Source organism: Chanodichthys erythropterus, chromosome 5 (assembly GCF_024489055.1).
Source record: "Chanodichthys erythropterus isolate Z2021 chromosome 5, ASM2448905v1, whole genome shotgun sequence".
In the NCBI taxonomy this organism is placed as follows: Eukaryota; Metazoa; Chordata; class Actinopteri; order Cypriniformes; family Xenocyprididae; genus Chanodichthys; species Chanodichthys erythropterus.
In genome coordinates, this window is record NC_090225.1 from 2927741 (window position 1) to 2940241 (window position 12501).

The following is a 12501-nucleotide window of genomic DNA, read 5'->3' on the forward strand; positions in this document are numbered from 1 at the left end:
CCAGTGAGGCCTGCATTGACAGCAATGACATTTCGTCTCTCAAGATCCATTAATGTACTAAAAACATATTTAAATCAGTTCATGTGAGTACAGTGGTTCAATATTAATATTATAAAGCCACAAGAATATTTTTGGTGCGCCAAAAAAAACAAAATAACGACTTATATAGTGATGGACGATTTTAAAACACTGCTTCAGGAAGCTTCGGAGCGTAATGAATCAGTGTGTCGAATCATGATTCGGATCGAGTGTCAAACTGCTGAAATCACGTGACTTTGACGCTCCGAACCGCTGATTCATAACGCTCTGAATCTTCCTGAAGCAGTGTTTTAAAATCGTCCATCACTAAATAAGTGGTTATTTTGTTTTTTTGGCGCACCAAAAATATTCTCGTGGCTTTATAATATTAATATTGAACCACTGTACTCACATGAACTGATTTAAATATGTTTTTAGTACATTAATGGATCTTGAGAGACGAAATGTCATTGCTGGCTATGGAGGCCTAACTGAGCCATCGGATTTCATCAAAAATATCTTAATTTGTGTTCTGAAGATGAACGAAGGTCTTACGGGTGTGGAACGACATGTATAATAAATGACATTATTATGATTTTTGGGTGAACTAACCATTTAAGGGAAAAAATGATTGACTACAGGGGGTTGAAAGGTTCTTAGGGGAACCAAAAAAATTGCTGCAAAACCTTTATTTTTAACATCGTACATGAGAAACAAGTGCAATAAAACTGAACCAAAATTTCTTGAATATTTATATTTATATTATATAGGTGACATTTTATTATATATTTCATAAATACAAAAAAATTTAGAAATGTCCCAGCCAGGCCTTGGTGAACATATCAGTCTTAAATTACATAAACCACTGTTAATTCAACAATAAGCCTTTTCGTGATACAAATCCACACATCTTGCTTTACAAACTCACACAACGACAGTAACATCAATCTCTTTCTGAGGGAACTGCAAACATGACAATACTGTGCACAATAATTAAGAGATATACATATGTAATGCAAGCATGGAAAATGTTCAAAAAAACATAAAACAACCACACAACTTAGGAGGGCTCTGTAAACACCACATGATTCTCCCTAACTAGTTGACGAAACACCTTCCATTGAAGTGCTGGCGTTCTCTGGATTTGCATTGACGGTGAATAACTTCATTCGAACTTTGCGATACACGTGATGCTTCTGAAAATAATGCAAAACAAAGGGGGAAAAAGGTGAAAGCATTCCCTTTCTGGTAAACACTAAAATGTAAGACAAGCTAATTAAATTAGTTGCAATGTAAGACTCGTACAAAGGAGAAAACAACAAACACAAAAGGCAGACAACACTCTGGATCATGTTTAGATAACGAACGCTCGTTTCCTCCACATTTAAGGCTGGCCGACGCTTAAGACTTCAAGAGCATGAGATTCCTGTGAGATTGTGAATGTATGTACAGGAGATTGTAATTTTCCAGGGAAATAGTTTTGCATTTGTACAGTAATCAGGATGTTTTTATTGCAACCAAAAAAATTTAAAATTGTAAAAAAATCACCCATAAATTAGTCAGAATGGTCCTAAAGGTAGATTTGACTAAACTTTCAATTGTTTCTCTGATGTTAGATAACACTTGAGTGATCACAACATGCAAAACATCTAATTTGTCACACAACTGAACTGTATAGAACAGAAGGAAAGCGTGTTTTTAATGAATTAATATGAATTTGATGCGCTTATTCACTGGCATCTGGGCTGTTTGGGTTGAGTTGCTGGAATAAAAACAATAAATATTTGCACGGTTTTGACGCACGACCACCTTCGACATTCACTGCACATCGTCATAGGAAGTGCATCTTATAATGAAGAACAAGAAACGGACGTTTAGATGTGGCTTTCATCCTTGTTTGAGAATAAATACATCAATGAGAAGTTTAACAAGGCATTGCGTGCACACATTCAATCTGCCGCCGCATGTCGCTCATGCGAGAGTCCGACACGCGAGCATGCCTGCAGACGGTAGTGTTTGGATTATTTCAGTCTGAAAAAGCAGGATTTCTATTCTCAGGACAGCGGCGGGTGGGCGAGACGAGGGACATAATGAAGGAAAGAGAAACAGGCCTTCAAATGTTTGGTCTGGGTGGACCAGACTGTAGCAGCTTTCAAAATCAAACATCACGAAATCACAAACAAACCAGTCGAATGAAACACAAAACAAACAAAGATAACGAAAAGAAATGATAGGGGGAAAAGGCCTGCGTTCGCTCTGCCTCACGACCCCGAGATCTGCACGCGACATCCGTTCTTTATGATACAGTAGCTTGTAGCACAGCATAAAGTGCCGTGCATTGCCGTGACGTATCAGGGGGCGGATACTGTGATGGTCATGGGCGGGGCTTTGTGCATGCTGGCTCCTCCTCTTCCTGGGTCAGCGGGGTCGCTCACAGCGTCCGTTCTGTACGGGTAACGAGGCCGCGTCAGCGCGGGAGTCAGCCTGCAGCATAGCTGCTGAGAAAAGAGTAAAACATGGGCAGCTTCATGCGCTGCTGGTCTCGTCGACACCACGCGATCACGGTGCCCTCGCTGTTGGCCGTGTACAGGTGGTGTCCGTCACACGAGAATGTGAGGCTGAAAGAGAATCAAGAAGGAAACGTCATTAAGCACATGATCATCAGGAACAGGAAATGCATTTAAACATTTGAGATGTGCACTACCAGTCAAAAGTTAAATGTTTTTGAAAGAAGTCTCTTCTGCTCATCAAGGCTGCATTTATTTGATCAAAAATACAGTAAAAATTGTGAAATATTATTACAATTTAAAATATATGTTTTCTATGTGAATATATGTTAAAATGTATTGTTAAAAGCTGAATTTTCAGCATCATTACTCCAGTCTTCAGTGTCACATGATCCTTCAGAAATGATGATTTGCTGCTTAAGAAACATTTATGATTATTATCAAACAGTTGTGCTGCTTCTGATTTTTTGGAAACCATGATACACTATGATTCAATGTTTTGAGGTAAACAAGATTTAAATATATTAATAATGATTTTATTCAGTAATGACACATTAAATTGATCAAAAGTGACATTAAATACATTCATAATGTTACAAAAGATTCAATTTCAAATAAATGCTGTTCTATTCATCAAAGAATCCTGAAAAAAATCTATCGTGGTTTTCACAAAAATATGAATCTGCAAAAACCATAATTAACAATTGAGCATCAATAATAATAGTTAATAATTAATAGTTAATCAGCATATTAGAATGATTTCTGAAGGATCATGTGACACTGAAGACTGGACTAATGATGCTGAAAAAAGAAATAAATTACATTTTAAAATATATTCCACAATATTACTGTATTATTGATCAAACAAAATCTTAATTACTCCAAACTCATGATTAGTTCTGGTAGTGCAACTTTTCTAATCAAGATATAATAAATCTGTGTGACATCATATGAGGTACAAGTGCGTACCTTATGATAGGCCTGTTGGATTTTGGGAAGGTGATCTCTCTGACTGGCTTCAGGTCCCATGTGCTCCACAACCTGAGCGCGGGTGTGGACCAGAGAGAAGAAGTAGTAGAGAACGAAATATGATGACAGAGAAGAGGAATGGAAAGCCCCAATAAGAGTCTTAAAACACAATGCATTCTGTTGTTTTTATGGAACCCATTCAATATGGCTGTACAATAATAGAATGAATAGATAATGCACATTGTTTTCATTTACAGAATAATAACTATACTGGTCCCAAACTAGCTAAGGGGTCAGTATTTTACCTGACCACCCCGTTCTCCAGACCGCCGGCGATCACGTTGACCGACACTCCCTCCGGCTGATTGGAGAACGCCACCGAGCAGATGATCTCTCGACAATGAACATGACCGATCAAATCTCCATTAATCGTCCACAGCCTTAAATCACTTCCTCCACCCACTAGACATATACAGAGAACATGAAATGCAGAACGACATTCTATACAAATTAATATTTGTTTGCAAATATTTTCAGCAGCTGTTTACAGTGTAACAGGTTCACAGCAAAATTTAACAACAACAAAAAAAGAACTGACTGCCAGGAAACACCCACCTGAATCACAGACTGTGGCGATATCTCCTGTCGTCTCACTGGCTGACACTGCGTTCACTGGACTCTTATGACCTGTGAGACTCTGGACGTAACACAACCTAAACACAACCAAACACTCATTAGATTCTCATTACTGCATTACAAGAAAGAAAATACTGCAATAAAGTGGTTTGTTATTTAAAGGGGTCATGAACTGCGCTGTTTTATTGTTTTATAATGTTTACCAGGATGCACTTATAATGTTAGTATGATTTTTACATCAAAAATTGTCAATTTATAAATAAAAGGCATTTTTCCTACTCTGATTTTAGCGCTCTGTTTTAAGGGGCGTGTCTGCTGTGAGACTTGTATGTTATGAAGCGACGAGAATACTTTTTGTGCACCAAAAAACCCCAAAATAACGACTTTATTCAACAATATCTAGTGATGGGCGATTTCAAAACACTGCTTCATGAAGCTTTACGAATCATTTGTTTCGAATCATTGGTTCGGATCATGTATCAAGCTGCCAAAGTCATGTGAACTATTGAAATTTCAAAACACTTATGACGTAAAGAAACCTGGTTTACTAAAATCACATGACTTTGGCAGTTTGATACACGCTCTGAACCACTGATTCGAATCAAATGATTCATAAAGCTTCATGAAGCAGTGTTTTGAAATCGCCCATCACTAGAAAATTGTTGAATAAAGTCGTTATTTTGGGTTTTTTTGGTGCACAAAAAATGTTCTGGTCGCTTCATAACATTAAGGTTGAACCACTGTAGTCACATGATTGTTTTAAATACGTCTTTATTAGCTTTCTGGGCATTGAAAGTGTTAATTATCTTGCTGTCAATGCAGGCCTCACTGAGCCATCAGATTTCATCAAAAATATCTTAATTTGTGTTCTGAGGATGAACGAAGGTCTTACGGGTGTGAAATGACATGAGGGTGAGTAATAAATGACTGAACTTTCATTTTTGGGTGAACTAACTTTTTAAGATGAATGTGATCTCATTTAACACAAACCTGTTGAGGTCCCACAGGATGCAGGTACCGTCTCGACTAACACTGATGAGGATGCTGTAGGGTTTACAGACGAACAGGCCCGTGACCTCCGCCGTGTGGCCGTACAGGTGAACCTGAGACTCCACCTCCATCTCTGTGGGCTGAAGGTATAAACAGACTTTACACTCTCACTTCTCAAATGGAGAATGACCGTAATTGCAGGTCTCATGGGTAAGGGTTTGGCTAATGGCCTCATTAGAGCACTGATAATGGCCTGAATAAACAGAAGTGAGCTGAAAGATCCGCTTTAACAGATGATTCTGATCTGCTTTTATGGTACAGAGTAAACAACCCACCACATGGCTGTATATGTGGTGTATGTAAGAGTAAAATCAATAAAAGCACTAGAAACTGGTCATGGATGAAAATACAGTCAAGTAATTGACTAATATATTAGTTGGGCTTATTAATCATTCAATACTTGTGAATTTTCAGATTATGGCTGTTGGTTGATAAACAGTTTCTCCTTTAAAATGGGAACTTTTTTTTTTTTTTTTTTACAACTTGGTATCGCTTTGATTTGAATAAAAACATCTGCTGACACATTTATGGGCCATTCTACAGAACTGGTTCAGAGTTGGAAATGTGTTGTAAAAAAAAAAAAAAAGTCTTTTTCCACAAATTTTCTATGCATGCAAATTGTATAATATCCAAGGTACACATTTCTAGTAATTGTGCAGTTAATTCTCATATTGTATTTTCAGAAAGTTTTGGAATATTTTTCCTCTCCCCAAAATTGTCACTACTGAAACACAATAATAAATTATTTAATTAGAAAGGTTACATTGATCTATTAAGTACGGAAGAGGATTAGGGCCAAGCAATAATAAAAAAATAAAACCATCTTGAGATTAAAGTTGTTAAATTTTGAGAAAAAAGTTGAGATAAAATGTTAAGAATAAACTTCTTAAATTACGAGAAAAAACTCGTTAAATTTCGAGAAAAAAGTCGAGATAAAATGTTTAGAATAAACTCATTAAATTATGAGAAAAAAGTCGTTAAATTACGAATTTGTTCTCAATTAAACAACTTTTTTCCTTGTAATTTAATGACTTTATTCTCAACATTTTATTTCGACTTTTTTCTCGAAATTTAACAACTTTAATCTCGAGATGGTTTTATTTTTTTTATTATTGCTTGGCCCTAATCTTCTTCCGTAATCAAGATTTTATTTACATCTACCATGTATGTATATTTTTTTGCTATTTAAAAAAAAAAAAAAAAAAACCCTTTTCACAGGTAATTCAATAACAAAAACAGTATGTCAAGCGTAATTAATTAGATTTGCTGTATTTTGAATACAATCTTTCTTTGTAAAAAGTCATAACGTTTATCATACTGATTTCAAAGTAAAGGATTCATTAGTTTGAATAAACATTGAACCAAACACTATAATAACATCTTAGTTGATCATTCAATATACTTTATTTTTGACAAAACATCCCATGTTTCGGTAGTGACAGTAATGTGTTGGAAGCGACTACATCATGTTACATAATTTTAACTCACATACTAAAACATACTAAAATACTAATGATTTGCATAACCGTACTAAAATTCTGTTTATTTCCCCCAAATAAATGATTGTGTTTCCTTTTGTCACTACCAATACAATGATGATGTTTTGGTAATGACTGTTTCGGTAGTGACAATTTTACATACTTTTGAGCTGCTCAAAGATGCTAATCAGCACATGGTTAGCTAGCACAGTTCTGAACAGTTGTACACAAATAAAAACTAAATTTTATGGAATAACACCCAAAAAAGTTTGCTTAATTGCAGAAAAAGGTGTTCGTAGTTATGTTCCTTAAAGCTCCACACAGATTTTCAGACTTTTGAACACATTTAACTCAAAATTATGGACTTATCTACTATGAAAGAGAGGCTGTGAGAGGGAGAAACACATGAATATTAATATCAGAAATGTAGAAGTGTGTTAAAATCAGTCTCAGACAATGGACTCAAACATACACTGTTTCGGTGTATGTTTCAGTGTATGACATTTTTTTTTACATAAAGTTCCATGATTTAGAAGTAAAATATAAAATAAATATATATATATTTTTTATCTTCACTTTAAAAAATAATAAATAAATAAATAATCAAAAATATATTTTTAAAAACAACAATGGAAAAAAATACTTTTTACAAATTTAATTTTATGGGTTAGGGTTCGGGACGGTCACCTCCCAATTGAAAGTACCCAATAAATGATGATTTTATACATATTAAGCTTCCTGATATTTTAAATATTATTGTGGGATTCAATAGATAATAGAAGGATCTTAGTAAACATCTAAAATTTGAATACTTAAATGTTTTTTTAAACATGTTTTTTGGTTGTAGGACAGCAGTTTGAACCAATTCTGTAGAAAAGTAGATGCACATGTGAAGCAAATCTGAAATTCATATACACTAAATCACCTCAAAATTTTCTGTATCACTTTTATGGACCTTGAAAAAGAGCAGTGTGGGCATTCTTCAGAATATCTGCTATTGCGGATCATAAAGTCAAACAGGTTTGGAACAACACACAAAAATGATGACAGAACTGAAATACTTCTTCAAATGTCAGAAAGATTCGTTTAAACAAATGAGAGAAACAGAACAGCACCTGCGTTATCAATGAGAGAGTTTGAAAGAGCCGTCTGACGCCCAGACTTCAGCCCACCTGTGGGCCGCAGGAAATGTGTTTCTAGGGCAACCGGGAGATGACTAACAAGGCCACTACAAACACTGAGTGTGTGTGTGTGTGTGTGTGTGTGTGTGTGTGTAGGTGCTCTACAGGGAGTGATAATGGACGTGGGCGGCTGCGTGGGTGGGGGAGAAGGGGGGGCATGTTGCCATGGTTACGTACCATCGTGGTGGTGAAGCGGTTGCTGTAGGCGGTTATGACTCCACACTTACTGCCTGTAAACAGCTGACAACTGTCCGGCACCCAGGCACAACTAGTCACCTGAGGAGAGACCAGAGAGACAGAGATGAGGACGGCACGGCAGGAAACACATTACTGAAGCAGAGAACATTTGATGACATGATAACATAAATAGGCGAATCTCACAAAACCCATGCCTGGCTCATATTATACATAAATCACAAATAAAGGCTTGGGGGTCAGAAAGACTATTTTAATACTTTTATTCAGCAAAGATGCATTAAACTGATAAAAAAATGACAGTAAATACATTTATAATGTTACTAGGGCTGTTGATCGATTAAAATAAAATGAATCGATTAATCGCACAATTTATCTTTTTTTTTTTTCTTCTTAAGACTGAAGTTTGTCATAACAGTAGGGCTGCACGATTATGACAAAAATCATAATTGTAGATAATTCCCTTGAAATTGTAATTGCAATTATTAATTACGATTATCACAATTTATGTTTTGAATAGCTTTATACCACTGTTTGAAGTGTATGCCATATTTTTATAAGCTGAAAACACTCTTCCTGAAAACTTTTATTGCTTTTCTATAGCATTAAGCCTCAAATGTCAACTATACATTGTTTGGTTTCTTCTTTAAATAAAAGAAGTACAAATATGCATGGTATTATAATGTTCTTCTAAAACTAAAATTAAAACAATGGGGAAAAAAACCCTTAAGATAGCCAAACACATCTTAAGCATGCAGAATAATGTAAGTGAACTTTTTTGTAATTGAGCCTTTGAACGATTACATAATTGTGGTAATTGCGATTAGAAATTCGGTTAACTGTGCAGCCCTACATAACAGATATTTAAATTTAAAAATCACAGAATTAATAAAAGAAACCCAGGCCTGTATGTTAAAGTGCCATTTAATTTCAAAATGATCAAGGATCAAAATTAACCATAAAAGTTGTCTCATGTTCAAGTGACGGTTGAATTTCAAAAAGGTCCACAATACAAAAAATATGCGAATAGAGTTTTTTTGCTTTGAGATAATACATCAAAGATTAATTACTTTTGAGGTGAATGCGCTTTGCAAACTTACATTTCTTTTTTCCTGGCAGCTTTTTATAGTGAAACTTTCCACCTAAGGGTATGTTTACATGATAACAGTGTACTAAAAACAGAAAAGTTTTTCCTTTGCATTTTTTGTGTACAGACGACAATGTTGTTAAAAAAATCTCCATTGACATGGATCTGCAAAAACGAGTAAAAATGCTGTATTCTGCTGCCAGGCCAGGCCAGTAGATGGCGATGTCACTTTAAAAAAAATAAAAACAAAACAAAAAAAAACCCACACTATACGCCTATAGACTGAACATGTAATACACATGCACGACTTTACTGTTTTCACAATTTTGTGTTTTTATAGTTTACACGGAGATGATAAAGGTATCGTTTTCAAAAACGTGCACTTTGAAACCTGTTTTCAAAAGTTTGTTTTCAAGTTCCTCAAAACGCTGCTGTCGAGTAAATGAAAGGCCAAAATGCATAAAAAGTTTTTAGTTAAAAATGGTGTCATGTAAACAGCCCCTAAAACTTTGTTCCTTGACTTTATCTGTTTAGTTAGGATGGGCGACGTGTCAACAAGAGGGCGCTGTGTTAATTGATTTAAAGGTGCCCTAGAATTAAAAATTGAATTTACCTCGGCATGGTTAAATAACAAGAGTTCAGTACATGGAAATGACATACAGTGAGTCTCAAACTCCATTGTTTCCTCCTTCTTATATAAATCTCATTTGTTTAAAAGACCTCCGAAGAACAGGCGAATCTCAACATAACATCGACTGTTACGTAACAGTCAGGATCATTAATATGTACGCCCCAAATATTTGCATATGCCAGCCCATGTTCAAGGCATTACACAAGGGCAGCCAGTATTAACGTCTGGATCTGTGCACAGCTGAATCATCAGACTAGGTAAGCAAGCAAAAACAATAGCGAAAAATGGCAGATGGAGCAATAATAACTGACATGATCCATGATATCATGATATTTTTAGTGATATTTGTAAATTGTCTTTCTAAATGTTTCGTTAGCATGTTGCTAATGCACTGTTAAATGTGGTTAAAGTTACCATCGTTTCTTACTGTATTCACGAAGACAAGAGTCGTCGCTATTTTCATTTTTAAACACTTGCAGTCTGTATAATTCATAAACACAACTTCATTCTTTATAAATCTCTTCAACAGTGTGTAATGTTAGCTTTAGCCACGGAGCACTATCAAACTCATTCAGAATCAAATGTAAACATCCAAATAAATACAATACTCACATAATCCGACGCATGCATGCAGCATGAATGATGAACACTTTGTAAAGATCCATGTTGAGGGTTATATTAGCTGTATAAACTGTGTTTATTCTGCTTAAAAGCAAGCGCGAGCTCCGTGGGAGGGGGAGCACGAGAATTAAAGGGGCCGCAACCTATATATCGGTGCATAGTTAATTATGCTTAATTATGCTGTTAAAAAAATTGAATAAAAAAAAAAATCTATGGGGTATTTTGAGCTGAAACTTCACAGACACATTCAGGAGACACCTTAGACTTATATTACATCTTGTAAAAAAACGTTCGATGGCACCTTTAAAAAAAAAAAAAATGTTTCAAATTAAATCACAAAAATGTATGTCATAATTTCGACAACACTAAATGTTACAAATGATTCAATTTCAAATAAATGCTGTTCTTTTGAACTAGTCATCAAAGAGAAGAAAAATCATGGCTTCCACAAAAATATTAAGCTGTTTTAAACATTAAATAATAAAAATAAATGTTTCTTGAGCAGCAAATCAGCATATTAGAATGCTTTCTAAAGGATCATGTGATCCTTGCCATTATGGCCTCTGGCTTGCTTAGTTGCTTAGCAGTATTATTGACTTGACTGCACTGACACTATTGGGTAAGAACTGAACTGAGCTGGACGATGACATCACTGTTTTCTGCAGAACTGCTTTATCAATAAATTCCTTAATTGATGAACTTTACACAGTTATTGAACTGAATCAACACTGAAATGATTGCAGCTGAATAATGACTGTTTACTAATGTCTTAGTAAAGCGCTATAGAATAAATTCAGCTTTGCATCACAGGAATAAGTTACATTTTAACATATATTACAATAAAAAAAATGGCTACGGCTAATAATATTTCACAATATTAATGTTTTTACTGTATTTATGATCACATATGTGCAGCCTGGTTGATATAAGAGACTTCATACAATAGTGTAGATTTTTCTATTAGTCTATTTTTAGACTATAATTGTGGCATGATGAAAACAATTACACAAAATATTATTTCTTATTGTGCTCTTTTGATTTAGCGGTGGAATGTGACCTGTGCATGTTCTTGTGAGCTATGTTTTGTTTTATGAGAGTCATTTTCAGTAGAGGGTGCTGTACATGTAACAGACGAGTGTACTGCCACATCACAAAATGTGTACAAACTGAAATGTGTCAAACACAGATTCAGCTGAAAACTGTCCAAGCGTAACCCGTGAATGTTAGACTCTGACCTGGTGCAGCGGTGAGCACTGAATGAAGTTGATGGGCGGCTCGCTCTGTTTGCTCTTCAGACGCAGCATGTTGTCGGTGTAACCCCAGCTCAGAATAGCTGACCACTGTATGTCCGTGCTGTGCATGCTCCTTACACCTGAGAGAGAGGAGGGGAAAACTGTGATTTTATATGGCACACTCACTTCATTTTGTTCATTTATATGGATAATTGTGATAAGACACAAATGTAGATGTAATGAAAGTACCAGAAACTCAGAAACACAGAATAGTTGGGCTGATTGATCATTCAATATTTGTACATTTACAGATTATGGCTGTTGGTTGATAAACCGCCTGCTTTCCCTGTTAACCCTCTGGAGTCTGAGACTGATTTGGGGCTTGGAGAAGTTTTGACATGCCCTGACATTTGTGCTTTTTTCAGTTGTTCATAAACATATAAATGACATTGTGTCATTTCACTGTATTCAGCACAAACTAGGCTACCATAATATGTGAGGAACATGTATGTACATGTTTGTATTTTTGAAGGAATAATGTTTATGCGTGGTTATTGAAAAAACAAAAAACTTAAGTCACTGAAATAAGGCAAAAAATAGTATATTTGCTTCAGAATTATGCAAAAATTATGCTGCCTACTCCTTCATATACAACAATATACTGATTTAGTTTTTGTAAGACACTTTTTGTCAAGAAACGCAGTATGCGTGAATCAACATGAATAATGGGTCGTTTACACCTGAGAAGACAAAAGAATCACATAATAATGACCTGAAATGACTTGCATATTAATGAGGCCTTTCAGTCAGGTAGGCTGTGAAAAAAACCCTCTGTAATCATGTCTCAGCTCATCATAAACAGCAATATTGTGAAATATTATTACAATTTAAAATAA

General features: G+C 35.3%; 1 protein-coding gene across 7 annotated transcripts in view; it reads right to left on the reverse strand.

Moving 5' to 3' along the window:
• Positions 1–683: 683 nt before the first annotated feature.
• The window catches only part of lyst (lysosomal trafficking regulator), a 104951-nt gene continuing 93133 nt past the window's right edge, over positions 684–12501 (reverse strand). For all 7 annotated transcript variants that reach the window (XM_067385658.1, XM_067385656.1, XM_067385659.1 and 4 more), the window contains 7 exons: positions 11609–11745; positions 8017–8115; positions 5121–5260; positions 4110–4207; positions 3800–3956; positions 3495–3566; positions 684–2636 (listed from right to left, as the gene is read on the reverse strand). In XM_067385658.1, coding sequence (XP_067241759.1) covers positions 2498–2636; positions 3495–3566; positions 3800–3956; positions 4110–4207; positions 5121–5260; positions 8017–8115; positions 11609–11745 — 842 coding nt within the window. In that variant the 3' untranslated portion in view covers positions 684–2497. The remainder of the gene's footprint in view (positions 2637–3494; positions 3567–3799; positions 3957–4109; positions 4208–5120; positions 5261–8016; positions 8116–11608; positions 11746–12501) is intronic.